This window comes from Python bivittatus, unplaced genomic scaffold, assembly GCF_059951505.1.
Source record: "Python bivittatus isolate LINGU-HERP-01145 unplaced genomic scaffold, Pbiv_v1 ctg000480_np1212, whole genome shotgun sequence".
Taxonomy (NCBI): domain Eukaryota; kingdom Metazoa; phylum Chordata; class Lepidosauria; order Squamata; family Pythonidae; genus Python; species Python bivittatus.
This window is the reverse complement of record NW_028277075.1, coordinates 57,686,143-57,707,467: the sequence shown is the minus strand read 5'-3', so window position 1 is coordinate 57,707,467 and position 21,325 is coordinate 57,686,143. Positions and strand designations below refer to the sequence as shown.

The 21,325-nt window shown below is 38.2% G+C and overlaps 1 protein-coding gene across 16 annotated transcripts in view; it reads left to right on the top strand.

Moving 5' to 3' along the window:
• The window catches only part of SOX6 (SRY-box transcription factor 6), a 469,019-nt gene that overhangs the window by 406,887 nt on the left and 40,807 nt on the right, over nt 1-21,325 (top strand). For all 16 annotated transcript variants that reach the window (XM_088145996.1, XM_088145997.1, XM_025162930.2 and 13 more), the window contains 2 exons: nt 154-334; nt 3,787-3,971. In XM_088145996.1, coding sequence (XP_088002122.1) covers nt 154-334; nt 3,787-3,971 — 366 coding nt within the window. The remainder of the gene's footprint in view (nt 1-153; nt 335-3,786; nt 3,972-21,325) is intronic.

The window sequence follows — 21,325 nt, the reverse complement described above, 5'->3', positions numbered from 1 at the left end:
GAATCTTCAAGGAGTGTAGATAATTAGCTTCTTTTGTTATTATTGCAGGAAAATGCAGCATTGTCTGGGAGGTGTAAAATAGCTGTGGCTTCCTAAGTGATAATGTGTTTCATTTGTCTTCTTCTAATAATTATTTACATTAAACTCTTCTAGGATGATGCTGCACAGCCACTGAATCTCTCAGCTAGACCCAAGACAGCAGAACCTGTCAAATCCCCAACATCGCCAACCCAGAGCCTCTTTCCTACAAGTAAAACCAGTCCTGTGAATGTGGCCAATAAAAGTGGAATCCCCAGTCCTATTGGTGCGACTCTGGGAAGAGGATCTTCTCTAGGTACTCAAAAAGGGACAAAGATGGGTAATTTCAAAAGGGATGTCTCTGGTCTTCTGTGGGTCTAGTTTCATATTATTTTTTGCAAAACCAGGAATATTCAAGGTTTCTTAACATTTACCAGGTGATTGACTTTTGTTGCATGAAAGCTTTGTCATAACATATTTATTAAACCTTAAGATAACTTCCCCAAGCCTTGTGGACTCTCAAAATTCTCAGCAATGATCATGCTGGCAGGAAATTTTGGAAGTTTTTTTTTAAGGAAATTGAATATTTATAGTGAATTTATATAATTAATGTAATCAATTTGATATAATCCTGTTGAAGCATTAAAAGAGAAAAGAACTATTATGTACAATATACAAAAATACTGGTGTGTATTTTATTGAATCCTATTAATTTCTTATTTTCACTGTCAGAAAGTTTATGGATGCAGCCCTGCACTTTCTGATGTGTTAGGGCAGTAGGCATTTGAAATTTGCAGAAGCATCCTGCCTAAGAGCTTCAGGACTACTAAAAGACATATAAATTTAAACAGTTGTTTCAGGAGAAGCCATGGACTTCATGTTCCACTTTTCCTTTGCCCAAAGCAATTAATAATTTTAAAACAATGATTTGGCAATTTTAAAACAGCTTGACAACAATAAATGCAATGCAGCAAAGATAAAACACTAAAGAACCATTCCAGCCCTCCTTCAAGATACTCCTTTGAAAAGGAGGCCTCTCTGATCCCAAATGACTTATTTGTGGGTATGTTGGACACTCAGAAGGGCCTTAGATTTTTATTTCATCTCAGTAGGTTTACATGTTCTTATGAGGGAAGTCCTTTCAATAGGTAAATAAAGATAAATTTTTAAAAAGTAAATTCTTTGAGTTATGCTCAACTAGTCCATTGGAGTGGGCAGCTATATTAAATCTAATAATAATAACAACAACAAAAACTAGGGATGTTCAGTTCTTCACATCTGAAGCTGAAAAGGTGCTTCAGATTGGGCATGTCCTTCTTTAAGAAGGTCCTGTTGCATCTATCAGGACCTCCTTTAAAAAGCTGCATCTTTTCTGGGGTTCATGCAGTAGCCACATGTTCCCTGGAGGCACTGGCAGCACACCCATCCTTTTTCCAAACATCTCCTTAACTCAAACGCAAAATTTTCTGGACACACACAGATTCTCTAAGGAGGTGCCAACAGGTGCAGCTTGCATTGTCATTCCCCCTCTGAAGCAGGTTTGACCTTAGTTTCACTTCTGAAGTGCTGCACACCCCTATGGTTGTCTTCAGATAAATTTATTGACATAGTCATGGAGCAACTCTATGGAGATTGGTTTGTGACTGCCTTCTTTCAGGATATTTTCATGACTTCCCAGTCCAAATGCTAACCAGTCCCAACCCTGGTAGACTGACATGATCAGTCAAATAAATGATAGAGGTACTACCGAAAATGCAAACAATCTGAAAACTCTAGTAATTAAAGTCAAGGAGCACAGTGAAAAAATGGGTCTAAGATTAAATATAAAGAAGACCGAACTAATGACAACAGGTACAACAACCAGCCTTAGAATTAATAATGAAGATATTAAAGTGGTAGACAGCTTCTGCCTTTTAGGAACAAACATTAACAGTAAAGGAACAGCTGTTAAATATGCTGCAGACTAGCACTTGGTAAAGCAGCATGAAGGCCATGGGAAAAATATTCAGATACCATGATGTGTTTGTACCTACAAAGTTCAGAATAATGCAGACAGTGGTACTCCCTGTGACATTCTATGGAAGGGAATGTTGGACTTTGAAGAAGTAGGATAGGAAGAGTATTAACACTTTTAAATTTGGTGTTGGAGAAGACCCCCAAGAATACCATGGATAGCCAAGAAAACAAACAAATGGATCATTGAACAAAGCACCAGGGCACAAATGATCACTCTCAAATTATCCTACTTCAGACCTATTATGTGAAGACCTAGCTCTCTGGAGGAGGCTCTAATGCTCGGAGAGGTGGAAGGAAAGAGAAGAAGAGAAAGACCAGCAGCAAGGTGGACAGACTCAGTGACAGTAGTGATCGGTGCACTATTGGAAGACCTGAAGGATCAGCTTAGGGACAGATCATCATGGAGAAAGTCTGTGTGATTGCTAAGAGCTGATACCAATTTGATGGCTCATAGTGAATTAGTAATATTTCAGCTGGGCCTGAAACAAACTGGATTGTAAAGTTGTAATAAGGATGGCACATGCTTTTGTTATGCAGCCCCTACTGGCAGGCTGCCTGCCTTATCCTGTGCTTGCAGCAATTTCTGAACACCCTACAAAGCAGCCCTCCAGAAAGCACAATGCAGTCATCCAAATGGTTGTAACTAAATCACATATGATCATGGCCAAGGAAGCCTCAAGAAACCTACCCAGTTGGCACATCTACCTAAACTGAGCAAAAGCATGTAGTTTAAATACTCCTAACACCAAATTATTTTTATCCTTTGATCTAAACATAGACAAGTAATCTTTTATACAATTAAATCCAACTGTGGAAGTAACAAGTATTTATTTAATAACCATACAAACTTGCTTCTCAGTGTCTCTGATCAGAGCTGGAATTAAAATATATTGTTTCAGTTTATTTACAGCTTTGAGCTTATACTGTAGTGATAATTCACGCAGATATGCTGTAAGGTGCCATTTCATGGCTACAATGCCTCGGATCCAGGATTATTCGAAATACGCATTGGATTTCAAAAAGCACCCTAGAAAGTTTACATCATAGTTGTACCTCACTCTCCATTTCAAAAGTTGCTTCATTAAGTGCTTTGTATGATAAACAAGTATTACCTTCAAGTAATGTAAGGGTTAGGGTCTTCCTTGCTTCTTCAGGAACAACATCTCCAATCACTGAATATTGTGGTAAAAATGGAACTGGACTTAATTCTTTTTATGTTCTGTAAGCTTCATAGATGAATGTAGTTAACATGAATGTTTTGGGTTCAACTTGGCAGCTTCATAATGGGAAAAGAAATAAAACAGCAATAAATTCTATCAGTTAATATTTGGAAATATCAACCACTGTAACAAAACATAATGTGAATTTTTCATGAATGTTGATTAATAAAATAGATTTGCAGATACAAAGCAAAATACTTGTCTAGGTACATTCTGAGCTGTTGGGCTAGGATTGAAAAATATACTGAAATTCTGACTTTAAAAGGCATCAAGTATTTTGATTCAACCATTAATATAATAATTATTTTGGTTAATTCAGGAGAATTTATCTCTGATGAAATATCATTCAGGATGGAAAACAAAATTACAGCTGTTGCCCAAATCTAAACTGGTATCCATTTTAATATTAAAGTTACAGGCTTTAATTTTTGCAACAGCTGAAATGGCTGTGTGTGTGGATGTAGACCTCTTGAAAAGGGGAAGTTTTAAGGCACTGTTCCAAATCCCTTTCTTCTGTTTCTGTTCTTTCCAGACATCCTTTCCAGTCTTAACTCACCTGCCCTATTTGGGGACCAGGACACTGTAATGAAAGCAATTCAGGAGGCTCGAAAGATGAGAGAACAAATCCAGCGGGAGCAGCAGCAGCAGCAGCCACATATTGATGGGAAACTTCCCACCCTGAATAATATGGGTCTAAACAACTGTAGGACTGAAAAGGTAACCCGTGACTCTCCCACCATTTTTGCTGCTAAATGTATTTGCAAGGGATACCTGGTGGATGGGTACTTAATTCCAGGCAGCAATGTCAATATTACAGTTTTTAATCATTTTTGACATTGTAATGTGTGCTATGTAGGTCCTTGAGGGAGGACAATCCCCCCCCCCCTGCAGAAAAATGTAGACTGGATTGATCTGAACAAGATTTTTCCATGTGGAAGGAGGTTTACAGAGGGCTCCAGTGGCACCAGCAGGGAGCAATGTTTGCTGCCCTTCCTCATTCTTGATAGTTCCCTCTCATTCTGCACCATACGAGGGAATCAATGCAGATAACACGAATTGGCCGAAGTTTCATTTGGAGAATGGCAGATGGTCAAGACAGGTTAGGAACTGACAGGCCCGTCCACATCTCTCCTCAGTCATATTCTGTGAATGCTGTCCCAAAGACTTTTAGGGTTCTTATATGAGGTTCCCAAGCTACAGAAATATTATATGATACAAATAGTAGCAATATGGATTAGAGACAGTCTAATAGAAGAACAGTCTTTCTTGATTAGATACTAGGCTCCATTTGTTTAGTATCCCCTTTCCAGTGAGATGCCTCCAATAAGTAGAGTAGGAATGTGCCAAACAATTCTTCCTGCTAGTTGTTACCCTATCTCCTAATTGGTATTTGATGGCAAACTGCTAGGGCATGCTAGGGTACATGGCATTTCAAATATAGTCATAATAGCTCACTGGAGTTTTCTTTACCTAATAGCTTTACATAATAGCTCACTGGAGTTTTCTTTACCTAATTCTTCATAGTACTACAAAGTCTTGTCAAAGGATCTTCTCGCTGTTGTTTTGGAAACTAAAAAATCCCTACAACGCTATTTTTTCTTTAAAAGGAAAGTGTTTCAGCCCCTTGATCATTTTCTACATCTTTTTCATCTCTAAAACTAAGGTTGCTGTGTCTGGCCTACAAAAACCCAGACAACCACCAGATGGCAGGAAAGAGTCACAGAAAACCCTGTACTGTGCTACTGATGATGTGAAGTTTTGCACCCCAGATGTAGCAGCTCTATTATAATCAAGCTGAGCTTTTATTTTGCATAGGAAACACTCGCTTAAAGTCATCTTTATATAAGGAGAGAGAAGGGTCATGTCAAGTGGTGTTAATTCTGGTTTAATTCATTAGGACCACATTTTTACATTCAGACTGGATTATATTTTTCCATTTGCTATGACACAGTATTTGCTACAGAATAAGATGAACTGTGTATGTACAACTTACTCTTCCATGTTACATTGTTTTATTTATCCTGTTATTTCATATTTGCTATAAATGAGAGATGTAATCAGATCTGGGTGAGGCAAACAGAAGGTGTGATTTCATATATTACCACCCTTCCTTATACATATAACATATTCAGAATGGCTGTACAGTATTGTACTGTTGTTCAAAACTGAAGCTTGCACTCTTCATGAAGGGTTCAGAAGACCCAGATGAAGACAAAAAGAACAGCATGCACAACCTTTAGCTGGAGCTCAGCCTTTCTTTTGCCTTTAAATAACATTCTTCATGTGCTTTTTAATTGGGAATTCTGGATATTTATGGTGTTTTTAATATCACATGTAGATATTTCATATAAGAGAGTTACATTTTGGAAGAATCCTTAGGAACAACAATCTATATAGTTATGGAGATAGTGTTGTTTAGTCCGAAGATCACTTTGCAGACTTGGACAATCTTTTTCAGCTTCACTTACAGGTTTTTGGAGAAAATAAAGTAGTTAGGTACCTATTGTAGTACCTTGGTAGCAAAGTAATGGAAGCAGGAAGTCCTCTGCAGAACACACCAATGAATACAGACATACATACAAAATAATTTTAGATCTAGTATGTCTATAATTTGCTTCCTGGCAGGATTGATAAGAGCATTTTTCAGATACCATGTGTATCACTGTTTCCTGTTATGGTTCCTGTACCATATACAGTATTATTATTCTGGGTGACTCTGTACAGAAAGTTTTGCAGCCTTTAAGCAGAAGACAAGAGCTTTGATTACTGAGATGGAGCAGGTGAAAAAGGAATAGATGATCAGATGACAGCATGTTACTATCTCTAGCAGTCATGTTATCTATCTCAATGAAATGTGAAATAAAAACTATAGTTTTGTCTAGGAGTAGTAGTATAGTAGTGATCTTTATCAGTTATTGATCAGATTTCAGTGAGTTTGTCTATATATCTATATAAAAAATCCCTTCTCATCCCTATGGGTGGTATGTGTCTTCCTCAATCTCGGGTCCTCTATCAGAGGCCTAGGAGTTTGAGGGTTCTGTGAAGTATCTTAGTTGTTCCTAGCATTGCAGTCTTCTGGGCAGAGAGCTCTGATGTTGTTCCTGGGATCTGTTGGAACCACTCTCCCAGCTTAGGAATCATAACCCTGAGAGCTCCTACCACCACTGGGACCACTTTGGCCTTGACTTTCCACATCCTCTCTAGTTCTTCCTTCAGGCCCTGGTACTTCTCCAGCTTCTCATACTCCTTCTTCCTAATCTTGCTATCACTTGGCACCACTACATCTATCACCACTGCTGTCTTCTGGTCCTTGACTACTACCATGATGTCTGGTTGATTGGCCAGTACCTGCCTGTCCATCTAGATCTGGAAACCCCACAGGATCTTAGCCCTGTTATTCTCCATGACCTTCTGTGGAACATCCCATCTAGATTTGGGAGGGTCTAGCCCATACACTGTGCAGATATTCCTGTACACAATGCCAGCTGCTTGGTTGTGCCATTCAGTGTATTTGTGCCATATACTGTTCCTGCCTGCATCTTGCACCCTGCCACTATGTGTTGGGCTGTGTCTGAGGCCTCTCTGCACAGTCTGCACCTTGGGTGCTGTCTGTGGTGGTAGATCCTTGCTTTTATGGATCTGGTGCTTAGTGCCTGTTCTTGTGCTGCTATGATCAGTGCCTCAGTGCTGCCTTTTAGTCCAGCCCTTTCCAGCCACTGGTAGGATTTCCCAATGCCAGCCACCTCAGCTATCTGTCGATGGTACATCCCATGTAGGGTCTTGCCCTGCCATGGCACTTCCTCTGCTTGAACTTCCTCCCATGTTTGCTGCTGCCTCAGGCCTTCTCTCAGCAGATCGTCTTTGGGTGCCATCTTACTGATGTACTCCTGGATGCTCTGGGGTTCATCCAGGATAGTGGCTTTGACATTCACCAGATCCCACCCACCCTCTTTCTGGCTGGTGTACAGTTTCTGGGTGTTGGACTTGGGGTGGAAACCTCCATACATTGTGAGAAGCTTCTGGGTCTTCATATCGGCAACCTCTATGTCCTCCTTTGGCCAGCTCACTGTACTGGCAGGGTGTCTGATGGCTGACAGGGTATATATGTTGATGGCATGGATCTTGTTCTTCCCATTGAGCTGTAGGGGTGTTTTATGATCAGCACTGTCCTTCCTTGTGTTAGCCAGTCTGGGTGGGAGCCTGCTGCTAACAGTTGGTTCATCTGTGCTGCTAGATGTTCATGCACTGCTGTTAGTTTCTTTAGCCAGTAAGTGTAGATCATGTCTGGGCCCAGTGCTGTCCAGCTCTTCATGTTCTTGACCTACTGTTGGATGTCTTTTACTGTGATGGTAACTCATTCCTGTTCTGGGAGATTGCTGTGGTCTGCTCTCAGATCCTGCAGCCACTTTGCACTAGTGTTATGTGTCTTCTCTTTCTCCCATATATTCTTCCAGTGCTATTCAGTTTCTCTGTTGGTGGCTGTGTTGTTATTGTGCCGTTGCACTGAAGTTGGGAGTACACCTTGGATGGTTCTTTGGAGAAGAGAGCATTTATCTTCTTGGCCTCTGCTTCTCTAGTGTATCTCCTTAGCCTGAGAGCCTTTGTTTAGCAGTCTCTGGGAATTAAGATTGAGTCAGGCCCTTGTATTTTTTCAGTAGCTGAGTCTTATCCTTAATTTTCACACCCTTCTGTAGTTCCACCAGCTGACTAACTTCTCTCTGAGTTGCCTTGAACTTAGCCTCCAACCTCATTTTCTGGGGGGTGGGGTATGTACTGCTGTTCTTGATTGTGTAGCGAAGCATCTCCAGGATTACAGCAGCTGTAGCATATACCAGTTCATTGATTTGAGTTATGGTAGTAGTAGAGATTGTTGTGAGGGTTTTATTGGCATCTTCTAGCATACTGTCTGATGGTACTTCTCCACAGTCTCAAGGGTTGACTGTAGCTAGTTTATCCATGATTTTATGCCTCATATCAGCTGCTGTGCTCTGCAATGGAAGGGGTGGCAGTGACATTCCAGCTTCAGGTGTTAGCTGCACATCTAATTGTTCTTCCAGGTGTGCATGAGTCCGGGTTGTAATGTGGAGTTGGTCTATCTGTCCATAGCTCCCTCATGTTTCATATATTCTCTCTCTTTAGGTCTACTGTTGTAGTACCATTCCATCAGTTCCAGGTTCTCTTGTCCCTTGTATGATTTGTTCCAGTAGCCCACTTATTGTCACATTATCCTGGTTCCCCAACATCTGACGCAGAACTTGTTAATCCAGGTGACATCTGAGCTGTCATGACTTTCTTAGTTTGTGTCACTCTTATATCCGAGGTAGGCAGGTGAAGCTTTAGGTGTTCTTTGCCCAAGGACCCCTCTGGTAAGGTATGTACCAGCCAGGATTCAAACCCCGGTCTCCCGCATCAAAGGGCGGCACTCTAACCACTATCCTATCCAGCTGCTACCCAATAAACACACATACAAACACACACACACCCTTGAGAGCAACTCAGGGGAAGATATTGAAATGTGTTAATGTTAGTGCTCTTCAGAGTTTAGGAAAGTTATTTGGTTATGTATCTTGTCAGCCTAAAAAAAGGGCTTGAATACTCAGGAACGCATACCTGGGTAAGGTAGATTGATCTAACTAGGCTTCCAAATATTTAGCCCATTACTTGAGTGCAGTAACTACTCGATCATAACCCATCATCAGAATGGCTTCTCTTGCTTTGTTCTTGTGAGTAAGTGAATAAAAGCAAGCTTAAATGAATGTTGTAGCATGCTTGGAGAGATCTGTGTGGGATCCCTTGCTCTAGTCTACACAACAAAGTTGATAAAGTTGTGTAGTTGATTTTTTTTTTTTTTTACATTTTACTTGTACTGTCTTAATCTATATAATATTTGTCAGCAAGCCAAGAACTTGGGGCACTAGCTGCCATCTTCAAACATAAAGGCCTGAGGTTCATTACTTAGTTGCAAACACAAAGGGAAAAGTGCTCTGTAAATAGAATTCTCAGATATGTGTTTTCATTTGCATTTATATGTTGCCTTGTTAGATTTTGCAGAACAACAAGGGGAAAATGGATCCATGCTTATAAAATCCTTGCCCCCAGAGGATTAACCATGGTTTGCAAAACATATTATATAATCTAATAAATATTTATCTGCACAAGATGTGATTTAAATGATAGCATTTTAAAACTCATTTAACACAGAATCCCATTGTGAAATAATTTTTCTAACAACACTAAAGAAAAGCTGAAAGTTTGATACACAATTTCCTATTAAAGACAGCCTTGTGAGGTCAACAGGCTCTCCTGAAGACCATGTTTCAGTTTGGAAGTCATCCTGACTGTAGTTAGAGACTTTCATTGATTGCTTTCTAAATCTGTATTTGCAAAAGCATTGAAAATAAAACTAATTCTGCTGGCTTCATGTAGACACTGTATTATTGCAAGTAATCCTTGATAGTGCTAGATGAGTACTCTGTGCTAGTTCAGAAGTAGCTCTGAGCTTCTGTGATCCTAGAATATCCATAGAGCCTATCTGAGCAATCTATTTTTTTCAAAGACCTCATAAGCAGTCCTTTTTTCCTTTTCACCACTCCTGGTTTCTAGACTTTTAGTCAACCTAGTAGAGCCTTTAAGAGGAATGTTTTTTTCTGACACACCAGAATTTGCATTTCTGTCATTTAAGATGATACCTGTTGTGCCCAACTTGGGGCTGGGAGTGTCTTTTCACACAATTTCTCTTTCCTCACTCATACTATAGACTATGGTCCCGTCAGTTGCTGTGTCCTCTAGGAATCCCTTTTCCAGGTGTCCTACATTAACTGTTGGTTTGTCACCCAACCCTTTATTCTGAAAACATCTTCCTACATTAACTGCTTTAACCTGTCAGTAGGCTATACTGTGGAATCTCCTCTTGGGCTACCCACATTTACTGTTGGAGTCTGTTCGTGGGCCACACTTTGAGATCACTCTTTTAGCTTCTCGTGTTTAGCTGCTGGACTTGTCAGTCAGTTCTTAACTCCAAGGATGTTCTGCAGTTCATTGTCATATATTTCAATCATATTTCACCTCTGTCCTCTTCAAGGCTAAATTAGCACAGATCTCTTAATCTTTACTCATAGGACTTGGGTTTTTTTGCCATTCTTATCCCTATTCCAATTCTCTGAATGTTCTTAGAATGGTGGTGCCTAGAACCAGACACAGTATTTGAGAGGATCTGATCTGCAGAGAATAGGGTGGAAATGTTACTTCCCCTGATTTGAAACTATACTTGATTCACCCTAAAATTACAGTCATATTGCACTGCTAATTTATATTCAGCTTCTAGTATACTTCAATTCCAAAATGCCTTTCATGACCGAAGCCAGATTTTCCCCATCCAATAGCTGCACAGTATACAGTCTCTGGAAAAGTTTTGTGGCTAATCCACACTAACATAAATTGTAAAAATGTAAGTAAAATAAGTTCAAATTCAGCCAACTCCTAGCATTGTGCAGGCTTTGGGCTAATGAATCTTTTATCTTCATATTGTGGTTAATAAAGGGTTTCTTTGCTCATTATTGTGTACCATATGAAAATTAATATACATTATTATGTATTTTTGTTTTGGATGACATAAACAATGAACATGCTATATCCTCTATTTCCCAGAAATACTGGGAAATATTTTAAAATGCGTTCATATATGTATATGGTCAAAAATCCATTTTACCTTCTTTTATCTTTTCTTTTATCTGAAGTACAAGATATGTTGAAAGCTACCAACCCAAACAAGGACTTGAAAGATATTGAAGAATGTAGACAATATTAATATTTATTTTATGATTCATATTTCTATCCTACCTTTCTCTAAAAAGCAATCGATATGTTTTTTTAAAAAATATAAACAATAATGTGTTCTAAAGAAAATTAGGAAAAGTACAGCGGAAGTCAGTGACTTATTGAAAGCTTTACTGGAAGAAAACTGTTTTGATGCTCATTGAAGAGTGATTGGTAACAAGGCTAGATATGATCTATCATGAGGGATAGTTCCAAAAATTAGATATCACAAATGAAAAAAAAATGTTAATGTGCCATAGTGGGAGCGCTCAGAAAAAGACCTTAGAGGAGAAATCATGTACTTATGCTTATCTAAGGAAAGCTGATTCTTGATAAACTCTCATCTAAAGATCTTGAATAGAAACCAAGAACCAATGTAGCTGTTAAAGTAGTTTCATGGTTTCTCTGTGGAGGCCTCATGTAAAATACAGGTAAAACACATTATAGTTACTATAATTCTGACTGGAGGTGCTTTAAGATGGTAGGAATATGGACAAGGAATAATTTTATCTCATTTAAATTTTGATAAAGAGTTAACAAATGCACATGTGAACTAGGACACGTTTATTATTTCAGTGACATGTACAAAAACTATACAGATAGTCCCCAGTTTAAGAATGAGTTCCATTCCCAAGGTCTGTCCTTAAGTCAAATTTGTAGGGAAGCCGGAACAGTATTATTGTATAGTACCGTATAAGTAGTATTGTGCAATGAACTTGAACCGTTGTATATTTAACTTGAATCATTGTATATTTATCTCAAATTTTGCTACAATAGGTTCCGTTCTTAACTATGGGTCATCTGTAACCCAGGTGTTCTTAACCTGAGGACTACCTGTATTAGTCGAAATGCATTTATAAAGGAAAAATTATATATTTAAACAAGAAAATATGTTTTTAAAAAGAACTACTATATATTAGGAAGCACTGCATGTGTGTATATAGGAATGCACACTATGAATTGTAGGATATATATTGGAAAAGTGAGGAACCAACATAGAAAAATCTATCTGCCCTTAGCTAGCTGAATGTTCTGTGACTTATATATTGCTATGTAAGTCTAAAAATGATATTCCATTATAAATTCAAATCATAATATAAAACATGTATGGGGTGTTTAAAAATATTCATTTTACTTTTTTATCATTGATGATGTTATAGTCTATTGGTCAAATGGTTTTGACTTGATTGTCCATAACGGTTCCTTTGGAGGAGATAAACGTCATGGTAGTGCAGCATATATAGGGATTCTTTAATGTATAAATTGTTTATTTAGTTGAGTGTAACAACTTTGGGGAACCCATCATTCATTTGTAGCTGTTGATCATGTGTGCAAAAGTTTGAGAAAAATACTCTTAGCAAATTTTACAACATGTGTAAATGAGGCACTCTTATTTCACTGATAAAAGCTACATTTTCAGTCTTTTTTTATGATGGTTTTATACTGTTAACTGGTGTTTGTGTGTGTGTGTGTGTGTGTGTGTGTGTGCCTGTGCATATGTATCCTCCCATACATACATGTACAAATACTATGCAGAGCCCTTCATCATTCTTACAACTTCCAATCCCTTTGTATAAAGCATGGAATTATTAAGATTAAAAGAGGCAGTGAAAATACAAAGTGTTTTCAATGGAAATGAAAACTGTTTAGGGAGTCCAGCACAGTGAATGAAATTAAAAATAAAAGTGTTGATATGATTTGGGGGGAAAGAAATATTTTAGAGTTGTATGAGAATGGGAGTGATATGTTAAAGAGTGGAATTAAAAGGAATACTATAAATGCTAGTATCCCAAAAAAAAAAAAATGATGAAAAGGAAGTAATAAATGCTATTAAGATGTTGAAAAATTGTAAGGATGCAGGCAGGTGTAGGTGGTGTAATAAGAGAAGTGTTAAAATATGGACGTTTGCTTATGGAGTGGTTGTGAGACTTGTGTAACATGTATGCAAAGACTGCCTAATAACTGGAAGAATGCCATTATTGTTTCCCTGTACAAAAAGAAAGATAGCAAGAATGTATGCCAAACTTACAGGGGGATTAGTTTGTCATGAGTGCCTTGGAAAATGTTTGATTGAAAGGTACAAGAGATAATAATGAATAAAATTTGGGAAGTGCAGTAGGGCTTTATGCCAGGCAGGGTGTGTATAGAGCTGCATTTTGTTCTTCAGCAAGTTACTGAGAAATGTATTAATATGAGAAAGTTCATTGTACATTTGTTGATTTAGAAAAAGTTATAAAGTGAATAGGCTTGAATAATGGCATCTTTTGCATGAATATGGAACTGAAGATCGATTGCTGAATGCAAAAAGAGCAATATTTGATGGAAGTAAATCATGCATGAGAATAAATGGAATGGTTAGCAAATAGGTCAGCACTGAGCAGGATTTAAGACAAGGAAGTGAGATGTCCCCTTAGTTGTTTAATGTATCTATGGAGAAATGTATAAAGAATATGTGTGGTGATGTTAGGGGTGTGTTGGTTTGGGGACATGAACATACATGTATTTAGGGACGTAAATGTACATGTACAGTAGTTTTGTATGGAGATGATGGCATGTTGGCTGAGAAACTGAATAATTTGCAGTGAGTATTAGACAAAGATAGATACAACATAGAATATGGATCTGAAAATTAATATATCAAAGCCAAGGTAGTTGTGTCTGACAGGGAAAAATAAAGTGAATAATTACAAGGTATACATAAATGGCAAAAAAGCTAGAGCAGGTAAATGAACTTGTATACCTTGATAGAAAGTTGGATACATTTTAAGTTGTGCAAATTTTTGTCTTAAATTGTGGGTAGAATGTGGTTTGTTGCAAGGAGTGAATAGCTTTTGAAAACAAAGAATAGCTGTGTAGAAGAGTATGCTTTTACCTATTTTGTTATGTGGCAGTGTCAGGAGAAACAAAAGTTGAATGCTGTAGGAATATGTGATAAAGCAGGAAGCAATAGGGTAAAAAAAAAACAAATCTTGGATGCTGAATGAAGGAGGGTTGAATATAAAAGTGACTGATATGAAAGAAATATGCTGAGGCGATTGGACTTCCAGAAAAAATGAACAAGAATCAAGCTACAAAATAAATATATGAGGGAAGAGTGAATGGCTCTATTCAAAAGGGAAGACCAAAAACTTGTTATTGGATGAATTTGGTAATATCCTCAAAAAGAGATGACACGTTGAAAGAGCAAGGGGTGCTGCATGAAGCAGTGAATTAGTATGGTGGAAGTAAGGATGTTTTCCAAAAATAGAAAGGCCTTAAGAAGTGTAGTGAATGGTACTGATGTAAACTAGTTTTAGCCTGCCCTCCCTCCCTCCCTCCCTCCCTCCTTTAATTGTTGGGGGCTGACTAGTTTCTTACTCCTTTTCTGTGCTGTGTATGATTTTGCTTACCCCAAAAGGCAATAATATGATAGGTATGTATGGCACACATGTACAGTATGTGTTATTAAAGAAATTAGTGTGACTCATAAATATTTAAAATAGAACACAATGTAAATAAATCACACAAGGAAACAGGAATAATATTAAAGCAGACATCAATTTTAAAAGCTTTAAAATGGCCCACAGAATGTCTGTGAAACATTCTTGAGTGACAGCACTTGCACAGAGAAGACCTGATCTCTCATGGTCTCTTGTCTACATGGCAGCAAGCAGTCTATAAGACAACTAAATTGTTTGGAGCTTTAAAGGCACAAATTAGTACAGTAGTTCAAACTGAGCTCTGAAGTGAAGAGCTTATGAACTGAAGTAAAATGTAATGTACATGCTCTGATCTGCAAGTGCTGACCATGAATTCGGTGTCAGCCTTTTGTTCCACTGGAATTGCTCAGACTGATGTCAAAGGCAACTGCATAAACCCTACTTCAATAATCCATATGTCTGTAGAAGAGTTTGTGTATCCACACCCACAGAGACATATTCATTCATTCATTCATTCATTCATTCATTCATTCATTCATTCATTCATTCATTCATTCATTCATTCATTCATTCTCCTCTCAGTGCAATCTGGCAATGATGCTTTGGTCCCATTTCTGATAAGCTTTATTAAATGCATGTATTTACATGTGAACTCTTGTTGTTTTTATATGTCTGACTGCAATTTTAAACCATAACCTTTCAAATTATGATTTATGTCTATTCTATAAGCAAATAATGATGCTAACAATCAATAGTTTTATTTAGTTTGGGTGGACCCCAAAATAGCAATTAAACCCTTGGGTCCTTGATTCATAATCCACACTTGTAACCAATTGAAACATCAGTTCATCTAATATTGCCCCCTTTTATTAGAAGTGAAAAATATGCCAGCCATTTGAAATCATTAGAGTCACATGACTGATAGAAATACATGCTTCTGTGTACCACTATTGAAATTAGGCATAGGGTTATTGGTACTGAGTCACAAGAAAGAAAACGTATTGTTTAGAAGCAGTGAATAAAGCTTTGTGTTAAGTTTCCTTTTGTATTATAAACAGGAAACTTCTTTTCACACAAAGTTCTTGGAGAAAATATTTGCCTTTTTCTTATGCATTTAATTATCATGCTTACTTGGATGTTTTTCCTGCATCATTTCTCCCTAGTATAACAATAGACCATACTGTTTTTAGCTGCCTGATCAGAAATTAAATTTTCCTTTGAATAGCTAAATGATTACAATACCTCTCACAGACAGTGAAACGGTGTGCTGAATCCATCTGATGCAATTAGAATCTGATCCGGTAGAGATGTAGAATGAAGTATCTTATGAAAAGGTGAAACCTGCGACTTTTGCAGTATCTTTTTAAAGAGAGATATTGTAGTCATGGAGACTTTCAGCAATCAGGTTTATGTTTGTTGCTTCCAATGTTGTGATAGTAAGAAAAAAAGCCTAATTTCAGATTCTTTCAAGAAAGTTACCCTTTGTGTATGTATCTAACGCAGGAGAAATTGTAATAGTCTTAGCGTATAATTCAGGAGTTAGCAACCCAATGCCTACAGAGACCAATGTGCTTTCAGTCTCTTTCTTTGGTGATCACCAGGCTTCCTACCTGGCTCTCTGCTTTATTTTGCTTTACTTTTTAAATATAACAACAACAACAACAACAGGAAGTTGACATGCTGCGAAGCTAGGTAATAGCTTATAGTTTCATATTTACTTCCAAAAAAGTCTCACAACCCCTCAGGAATCCCACTGGAAGGGTAGAGTGTGCCTTCTGGTAAATGATTTCTTGTCATTATGATGATTGACAGCTCTCTTGTGGATGCACCCATCAACATTCCAAATGTGCTCCTAGGCAAAAAGGCTCCCCCCACCACCAGACCCATGTTTGCTGGGTGGTGAGGAGCGCCCTTCCCATTGTAGGTGGAAAGCTAATGCTTTTTCTGTCTTTTTTCATTCCTTTCCCCTGGCAACCTCAGTTCTTAGAGAATCTGAGAGCTTGTTGACTGTCATTGTGGGGAATATAGGGAGACCAATCATGGTCGTGCAAATTAATAATAACAACAACAAGAGGTCACAGTTGCAAGCTTATGCTTCATGTGTCAAACCATGAGTACTAACACTAACTTTATTGTAAGGTTACAGTAACAGAATCTTGCAAGTCTGAAAGCACTTCTCCCCTCCTTTAGTTTTACTTTCCAGAAAACTAGGGAGGATCCCTTCTGAGACGCTTCCTACATCCCCTTTCCTTCTGTGGGCTGAGATGTCTTTTGCATGATGGTTGTCTAGGCTGTGGCTCTTCTCTCTTCCAAGGTCACTTTCACAGTCCATTACATGATATGATAAAGAAATTACTTGTGCCAATTTCTAGAAGTATTAAATCTATTTAAGAATAGCATAAAGTGACATAATACGAATGTAGACACCTGAAAAATGTTGAGTATAACCTTAATTTTGTGCAAGAAACATTCAAAGGCAAATATTGAATCAAAATTGCCTACTTGCTTAGGCAATCAACATTGTTATCATCATCATCGCCTTAACAATATAACAAACATTAGCAAAAAAGCTATTCCAAAATGATCCACTACTGTCATGCTAAAAATAAAAACAAGAATCCAAAATGTTACTCATCTTTTGAAAATCTGATATCAGCTCTCATTAACTTTTACTCAAAGATAATTTGATTTAACTTTTCAATATAGATGAAATAGAATGCCAGTTAGGAAGAAGGCAATTTGGACCACATATATGATGTAGCACTCCTCTGACCTCAACTATACTTCTATTTTTTGAAATATACAAAATATACTGATATTTTGTAACATGAAATGACTCACTAATATTTTTTTGTTAAAAGTATTAATAGTCAAAGTACATTTAACTCTTTCCCTATTTACTAAAAAGCTTGGGAAAGCCAATAAGTAAGGAACCTACTGAAATACAAAATCCATTGGCTCATAAATTAAAATTATGATTGTGTCTATCCAAAAAAGAAGATTATCTTGAATTTAAGATGATGATCTCTCCAGGAGGATAAGATAGATTAACACTAAAAAAATTCTACAGTTCATTTTATCAACTATAGTTGTGTGGTTCAACTGAGACCAATTCTGGCAACTTTTCCCCATAAGTTGCATGTTTGCACATGTGAATGAATTGTCCAGGGGCCACACTGGTGCAAAGGCAGAACCAAAACCAGAAATTAAACTAAGATTTAAAAATTCTTCTCCTCTGTCTCCGTTACAATCACTTGCTTTTTTTATTTGCACCTTGTGCATGTTCAACCTGTTGTTTTTATTATATATAGCTCCTGCCAATTTGCTTGCACTCAATAAAGTCACTTTATATGATTACATTTTACATGCCTGTTAGATTATCCATCTGTTCAGTTCCCAGTTATTTACCAAAAAAGTTTAAATATTTATTTATTTATTAGATTGATATGGTCACTGCTCTTGCCACAATGAGCCTGGGTGGTGAACTAAGTTTAAACAAAAAACACAATATAAAACCATTAAAATATATGATTCACCACATAATGTATAATTTAAAAAAAAACCAGTAGCCAAGAGTAAAAAAATATACAGTAGTGTAATATTAACCCAACCAGGATTCACTAATTTTCTCAACCCTATGCCTGGGCAAACAGCCAGGTCTTTAGTGCTTTCTAGAAGGCCAGATCTCAGGTGTTAAGGTCTACCAGAGGGCAGGGGCTGTGACAGAAAAAGCACACTTCCTGGGTCCCACAGTTGGCCTTCTTGGCAGGACCCAAAGCATGCCCCTCCTGTTGGATCCAATAGGGTAAGTAGAGACTTGGAAATTGGTGCTTTTCAACTATCCTGGCCCCACTCCATGAAGGGCTTTATAGATAACAATCAATACCTTGAATTCCAACCAGAAACCTATTGGGAGATGTTGTAGCTCACATAGCAAATGGGAAATCAAGAAATACCCATAATTGACCACATCACTGTATTCTGAACCAACTGCAGCTTCCAAATGCTCTTCAAGGCTAGTCCATTGCAGCCCATTGCATTAATTCATTTGGGAGGTGACGAAAGCATCAATGGCCATGTGCAGTGCCTCCCAATCCAGAAAGTCCCAGTCCAGAAAAATTGGCACACAACACAAAGCTACGCATAAGGCTCCCATGTATATGCCTGCCACATGCTGTTCAAGTACAATCTTTGAGTCCAGAGGACCCCCAAATTGTGTGTTGGTTCTGTGTGAGGTAGTACAACCCTATCCAGAACTAAAGATGGAACATCACTGGAGCCAGGGAGCCCTAAAACCTATGGCCACTCAGTCTTTCCAGGGTTGAGCTGAAGCCTGTTGCTCCCCATCCAGACCCCCATGACCTTCATACAGTGGGAGCAGATCTCCATGGAAGAACCTGGTCCACCTGGGGTAGAGTTGTACAGCTAACTGTCAACCACATACTAATGATACCTCACCCCATACTGTCAGATGATCTCACCCAGCAGCTCCAGGTAGATGTTAAATAGGAGTGGAGAGAGTGTTGAGCCCTGCAGGACCTCACAGAGAGGGTATGGGCTACACCTCTCTCAAACTGTCAACACCAACTGTAACCTATCCCAGACGGAGAACTAGTACAAAACTGTGCCCCCATCTAACTGCCAAAGCCAGTCCAGAAGGATACCATGATCAATAATATCAAAAACAGCTGAGAGATCAAGAAGAGTTAGGATGGATGCACTACCACCATCCCTCTCCTGCCAGAGGTCAACCACAAGGGCAGTCAATACCATTATGGTCCCATGCCTGGGCCTGAAAAATGACTGAAATGAAGGAATGGCTGGTGAAGATGACAGGATTAGAAGAGATGGCAAAATTGACTTGTCTGAGTAGAGAAAGTACAATAACTACATTTATTAGTGACTGGAAACCCCTTATGGACTTTTTGCTGAAACAAGAAAAAAAAATGAACTTGTGATGTATGGTTTGATGATTAGAAAGACTATGGAAAGAAGGAAATTATGTTGTTACTTTAGAAAGGGTAAAATATAAATGTACTTGTAACTGCTGTTACGAAGATTAGAAGCCACTTCTTCATAACTTTTCCTTTTCCTCTTTTCTTTCTCTTTTCTATTTCTTTCTTTGCATTTTTGTCACTTATTATTTTTCCCTTCCTTTTCTTACCTTTTATTCTTTTAAAAATTTATTTAAGAGAGAGAGAGAGAGAGAGAGAGAGAGAGAGAGGAAAGGGGCCCAGATAATCTGCTTCCTCCTGGGCTGTCTGAAACTGTTTTGACAACATCCTGGAAAGGGAAGGTCAGATATAGGATAAAAGTTGTCCAGAACAGTGGGACTAGTGATGGCTTCTTAGGAGGGGGTGGACCACCATTTCCTTAAGTATTGCTGAGACCACTCCCTCTCTCAAGGATGAATTTAGCAGTGACAGTACTCACCCACATGTCATCTCCTGGGAGGCTTTAGCCAACCAGGAAGATCTTACAGTAGAGCTAGCACACATGTTGCTGGGTTCACAGCTCAGAGAACCCTGTCCACTTCCTCAGGAGTCACAGAATCAGATTCAACCCAGGTAACCATGCAAGAACTGAGCTTCAGAGGACCTTCATCAAATCCAGATATGAAAGATTCATAATGCCCAAATGTATAACTATCGTGATTTTGTATCAAATGAATGTTATACTTTTTGCAGTCCAAACTGAGGTTATTTACAAGTGTATATGTTTTGAGTTTACTTAAAATGGCTTAACATCCATGTGTTGTTATCAATTACTTATAACCCAGAAGTACAACTAGAGGTTGAAGTCTATACTCAGCCATGGAAACTCATGATAACTTTTGGCCAATCATAATTTCTCAGATCACCCTTTCTAATAGAATTGTTGTTATGACAGTGAAGGAAGAAGTGTTATATAGTCTACATTGATCTCATGAAGGAATATGTAGGATAAAAATATAACAAATAAATAAATGTACATCATCTTGATCTCTTGGAGAAAAAAAGAGACATGAATCCAACAAATAAAACAAGATATAATCAATATCAGTTAGCCATATGAAGAAAGAAAGTGGTAGTAGGCCCCCTTAGTTTGTCTTGTTTGGAATATTTTTCTGAATCTTTATTAGATTCAGAAAAATATGTAAAAATTGATACAATGTGCTAACTCACTTCCTCGCCACCCTTACATCTTCATTACTTCTTCTCTTCCACGGGGTAGAGACGGAAACAGTTCTGCTAGAATCAACAGCTGTTCCTTCTCTTCCTCAAGGTTGCTGGCCCTATTTCCTTCTATGCAGGTGAAGCATATGAAGGCATGGGACTTTGGTGGCTGCTGTGAGCTCACCTTGCTCATGCACCTTGGCACTTGCTCAAGCCTGTGAAATGACCATCCATAATCTTATGCAGCTTCCTAATTGTTTCATTCAGGCAGGGGGACCTGAAGTGATACAGTTGCTGTTGGTCACATATACTATTTTCTTTTTTCAGTGAAAGAACGGTGAAGTGTTTGTTTTGTCAGGCACATTCCTTTGCACAAAGCTTGATGCTCTCCTTTTGACACCAGCGGTAGGTTGCATATTATCTTGAGCCAGAATTAATGACAGAAAAACAGAGCAGTGTTAACAGAGACAAGAGAGAGATGACATAATGATGTTAGCAGCATTGTCCCGTGGTCACCAGTCCTGTATCTTTAGAAGTATCTTAGTCTTCCCTCTGAGAATTTCCAAGACACTAGTTTACAGATAAAGTGTTCAAAACCAGCCATATTTATTTTAAAACAAACAAAGATGTCTACTTGGAACAGATTAAAAATGCTACAGTACTGGGCAAATAAGGAGCTAAC